The sequence below is a fragment of the Crotalus tigris genome, unplaced genomic scaffold (genome assembly GCF_016545835.1).
Source record: "Crotalus tigris isolate CLP2741 ecotype Arizona unplaced genomic scaffold, ASM1654583v1 scf7180000023713.2527936, whole genome shotgun sequence".
Lineage (NCBI taxonomy): Eukaryota > Metazoa > Chordata > Lepidosauria > Squamata > Viperidae > Crotalus > Crotalus tigris.
The window spans coordinates 444,811-463,725 of NW_024100135.1; the positions used below are offsets into that span (position 1 = coordinate 444,811).

General features: G+C 43.0%; 1 protein-coding gene across 2 annotated transcripts in view; it reads right to left on the minus strand.

Moving 5' to 3' along the window:
* ATL2 (atlastin GTPase 2) overlaps positions 1–15,003 on the minus strand; it is a 49,865-nt gene extending 34,862 nt beyond the window's left edge. For both annotated transcript variants that reach the window (XM_039320865.1, XM_039320866.1), the window contains exon 1: positions 14,911–15,003. In XM_039320865.1, coding sequence (XP_039176799.1) covers positions 14,911–14,980 — 70 coding nt within the window. In that variant the 5' untranslated portion in view covers positions 14,981–15,003. The remainder of the gene's footprint in view (positions 1–14,910) is intronic.
* Positions 15,004–18,915: the final 3,912 nt, after the last annotated feature.

The following is an 18,915-nucleotide window of genomic DNA, read 5'->3' on the forward strand; positions in this document are numbered from 1 at the left end:
TAGCATGCTTTCCCTGCCTGATTGAGTGGGACAGGCTGATGTGATGGGCTGAAGCCAGTTTCATAGTTAACCTGGCCCTGTGCCGTGTAGGCTTTATAGCTAATAACCAACACCTTGAATTGTGCGACCCTATTCTGAACCAGTTGAAGCTTCTGGAAACTTTTCAAGGGTACCCCCACGCAGAGTGCAGTATGCTTCTACAAAATTAGTTGGTTTTATAGGTAGCCTTTGATTTCAACTGATTGCTTAATGACTGTTCAGAGTTACAACAGCCTCAGAAAAGGTACTTTACAGCCCTAAAGCACTTCTAGCCATCTTAAAATATTGCACTGCCCCTCCCACAGTCACATAACTGCATATTGGGCATTTGGCAGCCAGCTTACAGGTAGGATTGGTAGCACTGGTTGCAAACTGTAATTTGCAACATTTTTTGTCAGTTTCTGGAAAAAAACTGCCCATTTGGGGAATGGATTTGCTTAACCACCACATGCTTTGCTTAACAACTATGTGACCCAGACTTATGACCATGTGATTCACTTACTGATTACCATAAAATAGTTATAAAATTGAGTCCATCATGTGAATGCCTCAACATGACCAAAATTCCAGTCCCAATTGTGGTCTTAAGTCGAAGACTATTTATATTCAAATTTATATAGCCACCCATCTCACCCAAGGCAACTAAGCAGCACAAAAGAAAATAATATGTTTTACTCTATTGTTCCTTACAGAGCAAGAAATAAAGTTAGTCCTTGACTTATGACCGCAACTGAGACCAGAATTTCCATCACTAAGCAATGCGGTCATAAAGCGCAATGTCACACGATCACATCCCTGAGTGACAGCAGTCTTGGCAGTCCTGGTTGCGAACTCCAGATGTGTAAGTTAAGTGGAAAGTGGAAGGAATTCCAAGTAAGGAGAATGAGAGTATAACAAGGGGTGGGAGAAACCCTGTGCAGGTCATGGACAAGTTGTGGGGCTACTGCAAAGTGACAGGAGCTTAGGGAAGGAGTGTTGGCTTACCTGAATGCCTTTTCTCAGCATGATGATGAAGAATCCACTAATGGGTTATTTCAGTCCTCCTGCCCAATCAGACCAAGTTGTCAAGTTGTCACGCCTCCTCATTAACTGGGAACCTCCCAGTTTCATTGACGGATGTAGCCAATGACAACAGTTTGACGTGATGACTCTCAAGCAGGTAATAAGAAAAACTAACAGAGCAAGTATCCCACCCGGACCTAACTGAGATCTAATAGGGGAGGGCGTGGATTCTTCATCATCATGCTGAGAAAAGGCATTCAGGTAAGCCAACGCTCCTTCTCCAGCATGATGACTGAAGAATCCACCAATGGGACATACCAAAGCCTCCGGAGTCCCTAAGGGTGGGAGTCAGTTGGGGCCGGAACCCCAGATGGTGTGACTACTTGTTGTAAGATATGTTTACCGAAAGCGGCCTCAGCTGAAGCAAATTTGTCTAAACAATAATGTCTAATGAACGGTGATGGCAATGACCATGTTGCCGCCCTGCAAATGTCCTCAATGGACGCCTGGGTTGCTCACGCTGCAGTTGTAGCAGCACTGCAGGTAGAGTGAGCTGTCACATGAGGAGGAACTGGCAAGGCAAGTGAAACATAAGCGGTTGAAATACAGGCCCTGATCCACCTACCTAAGGTGGCAGCTGATACTTTTTGACCCATTGAAGAAGGTTGAAAAGACACAAATAGGGCTTCCGACTTACGGAAGGGCGCCGTGCAATTGATATAGCAACATAAGGCTCTCCTTACATCCAGAGTGTGCCAGCGCCGTTCCAATTCATATGATGGGTGAGGGCAAAAGTTTAGAAGAATGACCTCCTGTGCCCTATGGAAAACTGTATTAACCTTTAGGATGAATGAAGGGTCTAGCCCAGGGGTAGGCAACCCAAAACACTCAAAGAGCCACTTGGACCCATTTCCCACCAAAAACAAAACACTGGGAGCCGCAAAACCCTTTTGATATCTAAAATGAAGATAACACTGCATATATCCTTTTTTACCTTTATTATAGGTGTGTGTATGTGTATGTGTGTGTGTGTGTGTGTGTGTGTATGTATATATGTGTATACACACACACACACACACACACATATACACATTAAAAATAAAAGTAAAAATATGACTCTTGGGAATATCCATACTATTAAAACAATGATCACCAAGAGAATGCTTTAAGAGAATAAAATTACATACACACAAAGGTAAAAAAAGGATATATGCAGTGTTATCTTCATTTTAGATGTCAAAAGGGTCTCTCTCTCCCTCCCTCTCTATCTGCCCTTGGTCTGCCACTCCTCTTCCCCCACTCACTCTCTCTCCCTCTCTCTCTCTTTCTCTCTCTCTCTTTCTCCCCCCCCTCCTATCTGCTGCTCACCTGGCAAGCTTCAAGCTGTTGTCCAACAACCTCCGGGTAGGCAACCTCGTCTCTTTTATGACTCATGGACTTCAACTCCCAGAATTCCTGAGTCAGCCTAGCTGGGCTAGCTAGCTCTCTCCTGCCCTTCCTGCTTCCTGCTTCAGAGACGCAGCAAAGGGAGGAGCTCCGCCCAGAAAGCTTTTCAGCTCCTCGGAGAACACTGTGAGTGCATTCTCTTTTACACATACACACACACACACACACAAAACACACACACACACACACACACACAGACCCAGACCCAGAGAGAGAGAGAGAGAGAGAGAGAAGCAGGGAAGTGCAATTGCCTCTCTCTGTCTCTCTCTGCAAAGGCAGAGGAGGCTGGGAGCCACAGGGGAAGGCTCAAAGAGCCGCATGCGGCTCCGGAGCCGGAGGTTGCCGACCTGTGGTCTAGCCTGAGAACCACCCTGTCCTCATGAAACTTGCACGGGTCCTTCCTAACCGACAAGGCAGTTAATTCTGAAATGCGCCTGGCCGAGGTAATGGCAATCAGGAAGGAGACCTTGAGCGACAAGTATCGCAATGAGCACGTTTTGAGTGGTTCAAAGGGAGATGATGTTAGCACCTGAAGGACTCGAGGCAAGTCCCAGGAGGGATACCTATGAATCACAGGCGGTCTAATATTCGTGACTCCCTTAAGGAAGGCCCGGACAGTGGGATGCCGTGATAAAGAGTCTGAGGGGCCCCATGAAAGAACTGAGCTGCTAATTGTCTGCGTATGGTGTTGGGTGCCAGCCCTTTGTTGACGCCCTCCAATAAATATTCCAGCACCCTGGGAATAGTCACCTGTGATAGACTTACATGCTTCTTGTCGCACCAGCGACAGAAGTTTTTCCACATATGGTCATAAATGTGGTTCATTGCCGGTCTTCTGGCCACCTGGATCATTATCAATCACCTCCGCCGAATAAGATTCCCTAGTTAGGGTGCGGCGTTCAAGTGCCAAGCAGTCAATTGAAGCCATTGAGGGTCTGGACGCTGGAGATCCCCCTGCGTCAGCCGTATTAGGCTGTCGGGAATCCTCCACGGGGCTGAGGATGAAAGACTTACCAGGTCCGCGAACCATGGTCTCCTGGGCCAGTAAGGAGCGACGAAGACACTTCCGCCTGCTCCTCCAGGATCTTCCTGATTACTGCTGGAAGCAGAGGCAATGGGGGAAAAGCATACAACAGACCCTGTGGCCACCTGCTGCGTAGCGCATCTGTCCCCTCCACTCCCCGGGAGGGGAACCGAGAAAAGAATCTGGGCAGCTGAGCATTCTCCGGGGAGGAAAACAGGTCCACAATCGGGCGACCAAACCTGACCGATATCTCCCGGAAGATATCTGGATGTAACATCCACTCCGAATGATCTACTGTCGACCTGCTGAAGAAGTCTGCCTACCTATTTGCCTCCCCCGAGATATGCTCAGCCCTGATGGAGAGCAGGTGTTTCTCTGCCCAGGAGCTCAACGCTTGGGCCTCCGTCATGAGGGATTTGGACCGGGTGCCCCCTTGTCAATTTACGTGAGCCTTTGCGGCCACGTTGTCTGTTCGGACGAGTACATGCTGTCCCTTGACTACTGTGTGGAATTTTTGGAGAGCTAGATGTATTGATCTGAGCTCTAACCAGTTTATGTTGTGTTTGAGGTCTGTTTGCGACCACCGACCCTGAGCTATCTGGGATTGGAGGTGTGCCCCCCGACCAAAGAGACTCACGTCCATGGTCACCTGAAGTCAACTGGGCTCCTTGAACAGGGTCCCCTTATGAATGGCTGATGAAGTCCACCAGCCAAGTGATAAACGCACCTGATGAGGAACCCGAACCAACCTGATGGACGTGCTGGTATGCTGTCTCTGGTATGGAAGTAGGAACCACTGAAGTTCCCGGGTATGTAGTCGGGCCCACGGGACTTTTGCTATGCATGATATTAGTTTGTCTAGGAGTTGAGAAAGCGTGGCCAATGACACAGCCCTGTCTCTGCACACCCTGTGTGCCAGGTCTCTGATGCTCTTGCGTCTCTCCTCTGACAAGTACATGTGACATGATTCCGTGTCTATCACCGCTCCCAGATGAAGCAGACAGGTAGAGGGAGACATCTGGCTCTTTTTGAAATTGATCAGGAAGCCGTGGTTCTGCAGGGTCCTTATGGTGAGGGCCAAATCCGAGATTAATAGGGACTGGATCAGGATGTCGTCCAGATAACACTGGACCTGTACGGGGGCCAGCCTCAGGTGAGCTGCCAACACTGCCAGGATTTTGGTAAAGACCCTGGGAGCTGAGGAAAGGCCGAACGGAAGGGCTTTGTATTGAAAGTGGCGGTTGAGGTAGCAGAACCTGAGGTATCTGCGATGAGCCGGGAAGATAGGAATGTGTAGATATGCCTCCTTTAGATCTATTGAGGTCAATAGATCTCCCCGCCTGATACTGGTTAAGATGGAATGTAACGTTTGCATTTTGAACCTCTTGTATTGAAGATGGAGGTTCAGTCCCTTGAGATCGAGGATTGCTCTCCATCCCCTGGACGACTTTGGGACTACAAACAGGATGGAATAATACCCCTGGCCCACCTGGCTTGGGGGAACCTCCTCTATCGCCTTGATGGTGAGTAGGTGTTGGATGGCGTCTTCCATGAGTCCCCTTTTTACAGGGTTTCTCGTGGCTGGGCAAGACACGAAGTGATCTAATGACATGGATTTGAACTCCAGGGATAGGCCTTCTCTGATAGTATGCAGAACCCAGGAGTCTGTGGTCGTGCTTTCCCATTGGCGTATGAAGAAGGTGAGTCTGCCGCCAATGGGAGGAGCTCCCTCTGAGTCATTTCCCATGGTGGAAGGGACGACCCCCTCTGCCACGAAAGGAATGTTTGGTTTGTGGCTGGTACCTGGTTCTGTCTCTATAAGATGCCCTATCAAAGGGGCACTCCGATTTGGAAGCTGATGGCCGGTATGGTTGCGCAAACTCTTTTGTAGCCCCTGTCCGAAAGGACTGCCAGCGACTGTAAGGGGTGAACCGTCTGGTAGTTCTCCTTGCTACATGAGAAATGACTTTTTGTTTCTGCTTGTTTTCAACGAGATATGGCGTTAGAGCCTCCCCAAATTTATTTATTTATTTATTTATTTCTAAAATTTATATGCCGCCCAATCCCAAGGGACTCAGGGCGGCGTACAAAATTAAAACAATAATCTGACAATAAAACAATAAAATAAATACATTCATACAGCGTGTCCGATCATATCCCGCCCCCCCCCCCCAAAATAATTTGCCATCTGTAAAGGGGGCTGTGGCTGCGCACCACTTATGTTTGCCTTCGGCTCTCCGGTTTTTTAGCCACAGAAGCCTCCTAGCGACTATGCTGGAGGCCATTGCTCGGGCTGAATGTTTGGCCGAATACAGGGCGACGTCAGCCATATTCTCAGAGGTGGCTAATAATTTGGTCATGGATCCTGGCTTCCTCCAGCGGAATTCTATCTTGTAACTGATGCAGCCAGGTAATAGAGATCCTTGCAAAGAAGGAAGTGGCTGTTGCTGCCTTAACTGCCCAGGCAGATGCCAAATGTGCCTTGCACAAGACTATTTCGGACTTTTTATCTTCTGCCTTAAGAGCGTCCGATACATCTGCCGGGAGACTGGAAGTCGAAAATAGTGGTGCCAGAGCTTCATCTACCTTTGGAACCTCTAATAGGTCTGCTAAAGTCTTTGTCATGTCTATTATTTTGCGCTCAGTCGCACCTTGAGTTGGCTGAACAGCTGGTGACTCCCACTGTCCCTGGATGTTTTTGAGAAATAACGGGGGGACAGGGAATATGGAGGTGAGTGTCTACTGGCACAGCAAATAAGGGATTAGTTTCCTGATCAGAGGAAGGTTGAGAGGTTGGAACTGGATGGGAGGAAAGTTTACTTGCTTCACAGGCTTTGCGCAGCAAGGTAGGAAAAAATGAAGCATTGAACAGCTCTGACATAGGTTGGGATACATAAGTGGGTTCCCCACAATCCGACCAACCATCCTTACCTCCCTCAAAATCTGAATCATTAGAGTCGGAATCAGGAGAATGGGATGGGGAGACCATAACTGACCGATCCAGTGAAGGACATGTGGCGGTAGTTGGGGCAGAAGAAGAAGGCCCCTGTTGGTGACATGCTGACGCCATGGCTTGGAGCACAGCCTATGATATCAACACTTGGAGCTGGTCGGAGAAAGACTGCTCTAGCGAAGGCCTTAACCCCGCAGCAGGTGGTGTGATAGCAGCGGTGGGTGCTGCTGACGGGCCGGGCAAATTAAGATCCTCCTCAAATAGAGGTAGTCCTACCTGACCAAGGATCTGAGTCGGGACCTGCTGACATACCATCTCAGGCGACCACAGTCTAGATGTGGATGGCTGAGGCGTTCCCGTGTCTGGTGGTGTGGAGGTCGACATTGTAAGACCTTGTTTAGCAGACAAGCGTTGGGCTCGGGAGAATTGCTTCTCCAGGGCTCTATGTGTACGGTCGGCCTGCCTGTCGCTTGCTGTGCCAGCCCTCCTGCCGTGCTTAGATTTGGTTTTGGCCTTACCTGAAGGTGCCTCAGTTGCCGGCTCAGCTGGGACGGGAATGATGTCTGTGTCCAAAGGATGTGGCTCAGCGGATTCTGCCATTTCCATCGAGATGCAACCCAAAAGTGACTTTGAGATTGACTCGGTCTGCAAGGGACGTCAGAAACCCCCGTGAAGAGGGAACTGACTTCACGTGAATTGGTGTGAGTCGGCCTACTGGCTAACCTGAACTCACACTTGGCGCAGAAGCGCTCGTCACTCCGCAATGGTTGATAGTGAAATCACACGTGTCCCATAATAGTGGCGATGGTCAGGATGCTGAAGCAGCCACTAGATGCAGAGGGGCAGACAGGCAATATGACGATCAGGCCTGAAGGACTGGTGCTGCTGCTGATTCCACACTCTTGTGATAACAGGTGTCTTCAATAGGAAAGATAATTTCTGTAAACACTAAGGCTCAAGATAAAATGAATATAAATGATGTTAATGAAGGAAGTTTGACAAGAATTTGCTTGAAAGAGCAATTTAACTTGCTCACATAATGGCTTTATACTGCATGGTCACTTCCTATTCAAGTCTCTTTGAAACTAAGGATATTCTTTTAATTAACAAATGCTGAGTTTTTTCAGACCTAAATAGAAAATATTTTAAAAATCATTGCCATCATTTTGAACTGGAACCAGAAACAAATTGAAATCCAATCTGACCAACTGAAGTTTTTGAAGATCACATAGCTTCTCTCAAAATATAACTAACATAGATCACACGTATAACAAAAAATGTAATATATGCATCCACAAACTAATCTATAGACTCTGAAACAACTGGCATGTCAGTCTAAAATGAAGCCAAGACGCACCTGGCTATTATAGCTGTTACTTAAGAATCCAGGATTAGATTCAGACAGATCAAGGACAGCAGAATAGATACAAATCCTTTTAAGAGTGCCGTAAGCTTGTTTCAAAGAATTAAGCTAATATACAATTATCTGAACATAAGCATATTAATTCTACCATTTGCTGCTTAAATGAAATCAATGCCTTTAATCACATATACTGTTAGAAAAAAATATTTCTGCAAAATAAATTATATATGTACATATATTCCATGAGAAGTTAAATGATTAGTCATGGACATTTAATTTTGCTTACATATGTTTTTATGAGGATTGAAATGTGGTAATAAACATAAAGAAGGCAAGCTTATCCAGTGGACAGAGTCCTACAATCTTATTCTTTACCACACTAATTTTCATGACTTTACTCACAACAAAAATGTATATCAGAATATTTTAAAGACATGCACTTCAGATATAGGAGCCAAAAGCATACAGATCGGTACTGTGTAACAAAAGCGTAAGAAAAAAGGTTTAAAAACATAAATATATGCTACTTGGCTATAAAAGCTTCATTTAGATATTACATTTACACCATTATTTATGAAATTATTATTTCAATTCTATTTTTATCATTATCTGTGGTAAGCCTAGTTTAATCAAATTTCTTGTTAATTAAAATGTATACTACAGACAACCAATATATATTTTCAAGGGGAGTACCATCTTATCCAATATAGACTATATCCCTATACCAAGACCCTTTCTACTGACTAGAAATACTCCAGATTTTTCCAAGTATAAAGATAATCTGCAAGTAGTTTATTATCAGTTTTGAAACCTGTAACTGAAACCTCCTGACTCTATGAGACTTGAACAAACCAAATTAAAATCAGATGCTTAAAGTACTTAACTTGAATTTAACCTTAACAAAAGGTAAATAACAGATTATCACAAACCCAAGGATTGTCTTTATGCTCTTCATCTATTGCAGGCATGTCAAACTTGCGGCATCATGTGATGTCGCGCGACGTATTGCAACTTTTTCCCCATTGCCGGCAAGGGGTGGGCTTGGTTTTGGCGTGATGCATCCAGCCTGTGAGCCAGCAGTTTGACATGCCTGATCTACTGTTTCTATATGTAAACCTTGACTTATGACCGGACATTTAGCAACTGCTCAAAGTTATGATGGACCTATCTTGAGGCTACTTATGTGATTCAAAGATCTGATTGTCACTCCTCTGGTGGTCATGTGATCAAATATTGGGTGCTCAGCAAAAAGGCCACATCTATGGCCATTTGCAGCAACCTGCGGTCACATGAACACATTTTATGGCAGTGTTACCAAAAATCGGGACTTCCGGTTTTCAGCAAAACCACATCCATAGCAAACCACTGGTTTGCTTAATGATTGCAGATTCACTTGTAAATGTGATGACTTCACTTAACAACTACCACTAAAAGGCATAAAATTGATCAGTCATTTTATGACTTATGACCATGATAGGCAGGCTCCATTATGGTTATAAGTCTAGGACTATCTGTATCTGGATGTCACAGCATTTAAAACTACAAGTCACATCACTTCCCGCTCAGAGGGGAGTTATAAACCACCGAGATTCACTCCCAAATTATGTACATGTTAAGATTGCATCAGTTGTACCTAAGTAACTGATTTGGCTGTAATTAAAAAAATTAATTAGGTTTTGCCCATCTCTTATATAAGGATCTGAATTCTTTGATATACAATTTTAAGGCTTATATGGATTATACTTCTTGGTAATGAAATTGTTTAGTTGCAAGTACAGGTAATCCTCAACTTAGAAAAGTTCATTTAATGACCATTTGAAGTTACAACTGCACTGAAAAAAATGACTCATGACTGTTTTTCACAATTATGACCACTGTAGCATCCCCATGGTCACATGATCAAAATTTGGGCACTCAGCAACTGGCATGTATTTATGATGGTTGCAATGTCCCAGGGTCATGTAATCCCCTTTTATGATCTCCTAACAAGCAAAGTCAACAGGGAAGGCAGATTCACTTAGCAACCTTGTTACTAACTTAACAACTGCAATGAGTCACTTAACATATATTTATTCAGAAGAAAAAAACTACATCTTAAACAAAATACTTTTCATTTCATTTTCTCTTTCATTTCAAATGAAAATGTTATTTAGACACATCTTCTGAGCAAAAAACAAAACAAAACCTAGGAGCTATCTGACTACCCAAGAGGAACAGATCTCTAAAGTGCCCAATTTATGTGCAAAGTTCAATTGACAGTCATAGACTAGTTAGCCTTTCCTACCAGCTGACTTAATGTAGAACAGCAGATCCCACATATTAACTCTATTTAGACAAAGGTTTTAGAAATAACAGTAATATAGACTAAACCCGTAGTGGCGAACCTATGGCACGCGTGCCACAGGCGGCACACTGAGCCATTTCTGGTGGCACACAAGCTATTGCTGGGCCGAGCTGTTCCCTCCTCCTCTCCCCGCATGTGCAACTCTCTGCGCATGCGCAGTCTGGGAATAGGCCAGAGGCTATAAAAGGAGCAACTTTCAGCAGAAGCAGCATTTGCTGCAGACAGCGAGCACAAGTCGGAGTGGACAGCGAGCGAGCGAGCGAGCACAAGCTAACAGCTCAGTGGCCACGCCCACTTGGTGGCCATGCCTACCCAGCACCCGGCGATGCATAAGTGGGTTTTGGGTCGTAGTTTGGGCACTCAGTCTCTAAAAGGTTCACCACCACTGGACCAAACTAAAGGTTTTTATGTGCTTGCCTTACATGAAGTAAATTCATGTACCTTTGAAAATTAAAATGTAATCCTGCACAATTCTTCCATACCACTGATTATAAACACTGGTACAAAAAATTATTGTGCTTCAGAGCCTAGGAGCTTCTAGACCAGCGGTTCTCAACCTATGGGTCGCGACCCCATTTGGGGTCGAACAACCATTTTACGGGGGTCACCAAACAACGCGATCCGCCATTTTTCCCCCTCAGGGGCCGCCGCCGCACATGCGCGCTGCGCATGGGGGCGGTGCCGCGCATGCGCGCATGGGGGTCGCCGTCACACAAACATTGAGAACCGCTGTTCTAGACGTATGACAAGCCCTACTCCTCCTTTCCAGCCAACTTTATTCCTGTTTTCTTTCTCTTGGATATTGTTTCTTTCCTTTCCATGCCTTACATATGCCCTAATTTTCTCTAGTAGTGATTTCTAAACTAATACCATCCTAGCTTATTTTTTTAAAAAAAGATGCAAGTTCCTAGGCTCTGAAGCACAATAATAATGTATTAACTAACAAACAGTTTTTCTATAGCTGTTTGCAATATGTGACAGGCTAAGAAACAATTGTTTCTTTTTACATAGCACAGGGATGGATGACTTGCAATCTTAAGCTGCATGCAGCCCTTGAGCTACTTTCATGTGATCTGGACTAATTTCAAAACCTTTATAGAAGGGAGCAGATCAGACTTCCAGTAAAATGTATCTGTCTTTTCTTCGTAGTCTGGCTTCTGGCAGAGAAAAAAAAAGGACATTAATTCCCAAAAGATAGTATTAAGAAAAAGGGCTCTCTCCTGGTTTTGGGTAAAGTATGTAAGTGAATGCAGTAAACAAGTAGTAAATATATAGACTATTCTCTGCTCACTAGGAGGATGATTTATTAAAAAAAACTTGAAAGGATGGATTATTAGTTAGCTCTGCTGGACCTATTAGTTTTCATCATCAACTGTTTATTTTTAACTGCCTGATCAGTACAGGGCCTGCTGCATAAATCTGTGTTGATCTTAATTAGGAGTCAATACAGATCTCTTAGAGGGTCATCTGGCTTCATATCTTAGGACAATAATTGATAAATGAAATATAGCAAACTGATAATCCTGATAAAATATAAATGAATTTGACCAACAGCAAACATAACTGATTTATTATATAACTTTTTGGATATGGTATTATCCTATTTTTTTAAAAGGCTCAAAACTATAACTGAGAACCTATAGCTGATTAAGTTCTTATTCTCAGATGAGTCAAGTAATAACTGAAGATCAGGAATGCTTTTGCACAGTATCATTTGTTCATCATTTCAGTGTCTTTTTTAAAAAAATGATTTGCTTACCATCTATTTTACAAATATGTATAAAATCTATTTTGACATATATTAATTAATTAGTTTATATTATATATAAACTAAAACTATAGGTAGGCTTCTACTTAACAGTTCACTTACGACCATTTTTCACACTTATGACCTCTGTAGCATTCCCATAGTCACATGATCAAAATTTGGATGCTTGGCAACTGGTTCATATTTATGATGACTGCAGTGTCCCAGGGCCATATAATCTTCTTTTGCGAACTTCTGACAAGCAAAGTCAATGGGAGAGCCAGATTCACTTAATTCCCGTGTTACTAACTTAACAACTACTGTGATTCACTTAACTATGGCAAGACAGGTCATAAAATGGGACAAAATTCATTTAGCATCTCTTAACAGAAATTTTGGGCTCAATTGTAGTCATAAGTAGAGGACTATCTGTACTTTAAAAAATTGTTCAAACTTTCATTAAAAAATTAGTTCTACGATCTTTAGGTATTTTTAAATTTTAGTTCAATTCAAAATATTAATAGTAAAAAGTGGCATAATATAAAATTTCAAGTCAACAAATTATGTTCTTAAACTTAGACAGCACTATTCATTTCACCTATAATTAATGAAATTAACTATAGAGGTTCTCAAATTCTGAAACAAAACTGTGATTCCTAAAAAGATAAATGAATTCATGCAACCCACTTTATAAATAAATTAATGGTTTTATTGGCATGAGAGTTGGGCAAGAAATACTTTTAGTAATTAAATTTCATGTAGTATATGTTAAATAAAACAATGACAGAATTGTACAATTTAATTTTCAAATACTTATTTTATAAACAAAAATCATATAATTGTATGTTTTGATGGGATGAATAACCTTGTTATCCGCTCTTATACATTCTGTGCAGTACCGGTAAGTAATTTAGGAGAATAGCTTCTAATTATATCTGGGAACATAATTGTTAAACTTTGTTTACTGTAAAGTCAGCCCCCTGTGCTCAAGGCAGCCTATCCATGTGAGCTGAGCACAGGTTTACAAATACTGTTTTTCTAAATAAAACCATAAATGCAAATTCATCAACTCTCAATTAAGTGATACAAAGCATACCTTCATAGTGTACATTACAAAGATACATTTTGAGGAAGCTAAATATACCACTACAAATTTTCTAAGGGAAAATATTTATAAAAATGGTATTGGCCAGGAGTTTTATGTTTTTAAAAAATTCATTTCAATTAATTTACTGTAGGACAAAATTTATATTGAAATGTTCTCTAAATTACAAATCCCAGTGTCAACTCAATATCAATTGTCATGTTTATTTATGGAGAGATGTGCAACAAGCATTATACAAGCATATTCCCCTATGGCTTGACAACAAATATGCATACACATTTATCACATGGCAAATCAAAAGCAAAACTTCTTGACTACTTCTCAATTTAAACCATTTTGGTTTAAAATAAAGCCACCAGTTTTTAATTAAAGTTCATATTCCTCTGTCTTCTATTTCATGCAAAGATTGCCACAAACAAATTGCAAAAATAGACAGAGGGCAACAAAACACACAAACAGTATTTAAAGGAGAAACATTCTTGGAAGTATTTAAAACTAGGTCACATATTCTAGCTGTAAACGATACATTCAAAAAATCCTTTCATAAAATACTGCAACTACCATTATCAGAGTTGCCAACCAGAAGATATTTGCTTTAAATAGTTTGTTCCTTTCATCAGTTAGACTTTGCTACAACATTTTAGCAATGTATATAGTCCAGCACCATAATTTACTTGTAATACTTTACACTGCTATATTACATGATATAATGCACTAGAACCCACTATGTCCACTATGCCATTTATACTATTTTCAGTACTATTAAATAACAGCATAAAGCCTGTGTAAATAACTCAGCTACCCAACCAAATCCATTCTAATTACACACAAAGAGCATATGTTCTGCATGCAAAAAACAAAAATCCCAAGTTTGATCACCCACTCTAGGTAAGCCTTGAAAGCCTTGAAACACTAGTGCTCCTAGTCTAATGCAAAACAGCAGTGACACTGAGTAGGCTCAGAAACTATTTACATTTACTCAAGAAGTATTCTTCATGAAAGCTATAATCAGACAGGCATCATGGACCAGCCCAGCCCTACCACGTGGGTCACTGCCTTCTTTCACTCCTTTGACACGCTGGTTGATGCTTGCCACACAATATAGCTCAGTGGCATTGCAAAGGACGCCCGCTCCAACTTCAAGTGGATACAGGCGTGGAACGAGTCAGGCCTATTTTAGCAATTCCTAATCTACCCTCGTAGGTACAGAGATCCCATGTCTGTGGATCACTGATCGAAGAGACGACTCCCCTTTCTGTCAAGTTCACAAGCGCCCACGCTTGCCTATCCATACGTTATTCTTCCTTGGCTTGCCTATCCATACGTTATTCTTCCTTCTTACAGTGGTGAAGCCCAGTGGCAAAATATATACCACGGCGCTCCCCTTTACCACTAAATAGGCCAACAGACAGTTCAGATCTTTTTTCCTCATTGCAGCTGCAGTCACGGCGGCCGTTTGCCACACTGGGTCATTCTGCCTGCTGGCTTTTTTCCTCTCTCAGCTTCCCCGACTCTTGCTGACCACCGGCACACTCACGGACCAACGCCCCTCTTTAGAGAAGACACCTACCCACCCACCTCCCCACAGGGAGTGGGACGAGGCCTTCTGGCAACCTCCCTCTACCTAGTCCACTGCTGCGTGAGAAAGGGTCGCTCCGAAGGAAGAAGGGAAGACGAATCGCTGTCTTCTCGCTCGCCCAGACTCTGCCCACAGCAATTGGCGCGACACCCGTCGCCTGCACGCGGAGACCCCCGAGAGAAGCTATTGCTGCCCTCAGCCGTTAACGGGAAAAAGAAGCCGGAGAGAAGAAACGCCGGGCTCTAGATCCGTCATCTGTCTTCAGCAGGGATGCTGGCGTTCCTTTGCTGAAGCAGGCGGTTAGTTACCTGTCAAGTCTGGTTGAAACCGAGGCTGTTCCTCTCGCTGCCCGTACCGAGCCGCGTCTCCTTCCGCCATCTTGTCCAGGTTTAAAATTAACTCCCCGTGACGTCAAAACGCCGCCGCGAGCCTTTTATCAACAGGCAGAGCGCGGCCGCGACGCAGTTTAGAAACCGCGAGGGTCCTAGTGCTGCCTTCTTCTCCGTCACCAAATACTAGTTTTCGAGCGCGCGAACGTGTTATTTTCACTCTCCGAGTTTTCCTCAGTTTACCAGTTTATTTCCCATAAATCAGCCACGTGGGAAGTGTCATATTTATGGATATCACTTTGAAGACAGAAATTTTCTCAGAGAAAAAAGGGGATGTAAACCTAACAAATGAATGGGTCAAAGCACTAAAAGGTCCCTTCGTATGCCTTCCCTGAATTGAAAAAGGCTGTATAAATTTTGTACAGCGGGGCTAACTCCCACATAAATGTAGACGGGTAGGATTTAGTTGCAATCCTTCAGTTCTTCCCGATACTATCAAGAGGAGGAAATTTTGCATGCGGCGTGTACGGGAAAGCTGCTGGTAACTGAATCTACTCCATTTCTATCTTACAACGGGCTCATGTAGAGCAGGCGGACAACTGTTCAAAAGATAAAAGTTCCAGATTCCAGTAGAAATTTAAATAAAACGTATTGGTCCATTGCACGGGGGAGGGGGGCAGATTAGGAAACTGATCCTGTTCTTCCGGCCTCCCCACCCCCACTCCCATTTGACTTTGCTCAGAAAAAGGGAAAGGGAGGGCTGGAGCAGAATTAGTTTGCAAGAAGGTAGGACAAGCGTATACAAAATGTGTTTGTTTCTTGAGTACCCCATGGCCAAGGCACCTTTCCTAGTAAAGATGGAGGCCGTCATTTTCACCCTTGCCACTGTACATATGAACTTGTTTTCCCTTTTAGAGTCAATCAGGTTCTCCTGGAATTCGAATGTTGCAGTTTCCCAGTTTGAAAAGCTGTGGTCTAGTAGACAAGGGCTTTTCAACCAGTGGTACGGGTACCACCTGTGGTACATTGGTACCTGGCAGGTGGTACACGACCATCCTAGAAAAGTGGTAGTGGGGGAGGGGAATGAGCTGAACCGGTGGCAGCATAGCACAAGCCTGAGCGAGAGATGGCTGGAGCTGCAGGGCTGTCAGGGATCAGCAGAAGTGCCAGGATCAGCTCTTCTTCGGGACTGTCAGGGCTCAGTGGAAGCACCAGGATCAGCGCCAGGTTCCAGCTGGAGCTCCGTGCTGATCCTGGTGCTTCTGCTGAGCCCTGAAGAAGCGCAGATCAGCTGGAATGTTGTAGCATCTCCAGGGTCTTGTGATTTACATTCAGATGCTTGGCAACTGATTCATATTTATGACAGTCACAGTGTCCCAGGGTCATATGAAGTGACCAAAACCTGCTGGAACCACCCAGCAGACCGGGGGGGGGGGAATAAAAACCAAACACTCCCCCACCTCATCCCCGCTGCCAATCCTCAACAGAAATGCAACCATGGAAAGCTCGGACAGGAGGAAGAGCCCAGGCGGGCAGGCAGTTGTCTTGCTCGGCTGTGCCTTGAGGGGAACTTTTTTCAGTGCCATTGTAACTTTGAACAGTCACTAAGCAAACTGTTGTAAGTCAAGGACTACCTGTACTTTATCACTTTTTTTCTCTTTTTTTGGGGGTCATCAAGTTTTTGACACCTTGCTAGGCAACTAGTGGTACTCGGATATTGTCATATCCTAAAAATGATACAATAGTGAAAAGATCGAAAAGCCCTGTAGTAGACAAGCGCTTTCATGTTTGCCTCCTATCATGAAGTTGGAGGAAAAATAAATTGACACAGACTGTGCTGCTCCCACAGGATAATTTATTGAACCTCAGAAATGGTACTGGGCACCTTGCTGGTTCATTGCATTGCTGAGGGTAGCAGTTGTTTCCCAGACAGCATTTCGTCTCACACTCAACAGCAGGGAAAAATACCAGTCACCAACTTGTGATGGGCCAATATTGGGAAACATCAATTTAATAATTTAGTTGGAACTATGGTCCAGGGATGTCAAACTGCCGGCCCGCCAGCCAGTTTCATCATACCAGAGCCGCGCCCACCTCATTGCCGGCAATGGTGAAAAAGCTCCGATACATCGTGCGACGTCACGTTACGTTGCGAGTTTGACATGCCTGCATGGTCATATCAGCCTCTTTATCTACTAGACATTATGGAGATTCAGAGATTAATATTTTTCTGAGACAAGTAAGATTTTGTCAGGATCAGTCATTCAAAATCAGCATGAGATTTCCTCCTGGTATCAGTAGTACAGGGGTGTGTGTGAAAAGTTGATAGTTGCAACTGCTCAAAGCCCTGCTACTTTTATTCAGGCAGTCCTTGATTTACAGCCAGTTGCTTAATGATCATTCAAAGTTACAATAGATCTCCCCAGAGCAACTTATGCCCCATTTTTAGAATTACAACAGCCACAAACAAACATCCACGGTCATATTTTTGGTATTTAGCAGTTGGCCCCCTTTTATGGCCATTTGCAGCATAACCATGATTTGTGACTTTTTAGCCAGTTTCCAATATTTACTTCTGGTTTCCGGCAAAAATGCCAGTAGGGAAAATGGATTCATTTAACTACCATCATATTTGCTAATGACCATAACATTCACTTAATAACCATGGTGTTCTCTTAACAACCATTATAAAAAATTGTTATAATCCATTCCCATGATGCCTCAGTTATGACTGCAATGACTTAAACAATCATAATTCCAGACTCAATAACGGTTGTACACCAAGATGCACTACCTATAAGTGCATTAAGGTCAAAAATACTAAAAAAGAGGGAACTTTTAGCATGGGTTAGAAATGCCATCTTTACCATTTTTACTCCATCCCCTAGAAAGGTTTAGACTGTACAGTACAACTTTCCCCATTTAATCCTTTCAGATATCTAGGGCTCCACTTGCCACAAGACCTGTTCACCATGCTGTCTGGCTAAATGACAAGGATAGACGTGCTTGGTTGGGCTACAGCTGAAAGTTGAGAGAATATGCATGCTGTTGTTCACACTAGGAATTAACGAGAATAGAATTTGCTTCACTCCTACCCACACGAAAACTGTTGACATTAAAAATATCAATTGAAACTAGTGGAAATATTTCAGTTTCGAATAAAAAAGCATTCACTGGATTGCAGCTGCAAAGAACAAAACTTACCATTTTATTTGAAATCATATTATTTCAGATAATAACAATAATAATAATAGGATGTAATTGGCAGTTGCATTCCTGAAGAACAATTAATGATGTTGAATAAAAAGATGAGAACATTTCCCTGTATTACCAGGAAATCTGAAGCTCAACACTTGTTGTCTATATGGCTGCCCTTTAGGAGATCATTTTTATTTCCTTTAATCCTGAAACCTTCTCATCTTTTTAAAATCTGTATATTTTTTAATCTGGTGAATCAAGCAAGGAATTCAGGAAAAGGTTTCTTTCCCCCCATCCCAAATCTATATGCTACTAAAACTTTTGTGTCTGATTGTTTGATTGTAACCTTCAATTGGAAGAAACAGTGTACAGGTAGTCCTTGACTTACAACTACAATTGAACCAAAAATTTCTGTTACTAAGTGAGACAGTTAACTGAATTTTGTCCAATTTTACAACCTTCCTTTCCACAGTTGTTAAAGGAATGACTGTATCTCTTAAATTAGTAACATGGTTGTTAAGTGAATTTGGCTTCCCCATTGACTTTGCTTGTCAGAAGGTCACAAAAGTAGATCACATGGTCCTGGGACACTGTAACCATCATAATTACATGCCAGTTGCCCATCCCCCAAAGTTTGATCACATGACCATGGGGATGCTGCAATGGTTGTAAGTGTGAAAAATGGTCATAAGTTACTTTTTTCAATGCCATTGTAACTTCGAATGGTCACTAAAAGAATAGTTGTAAGCCGACTACCTGTATTATAGGGCAATAATTTTTGAATCA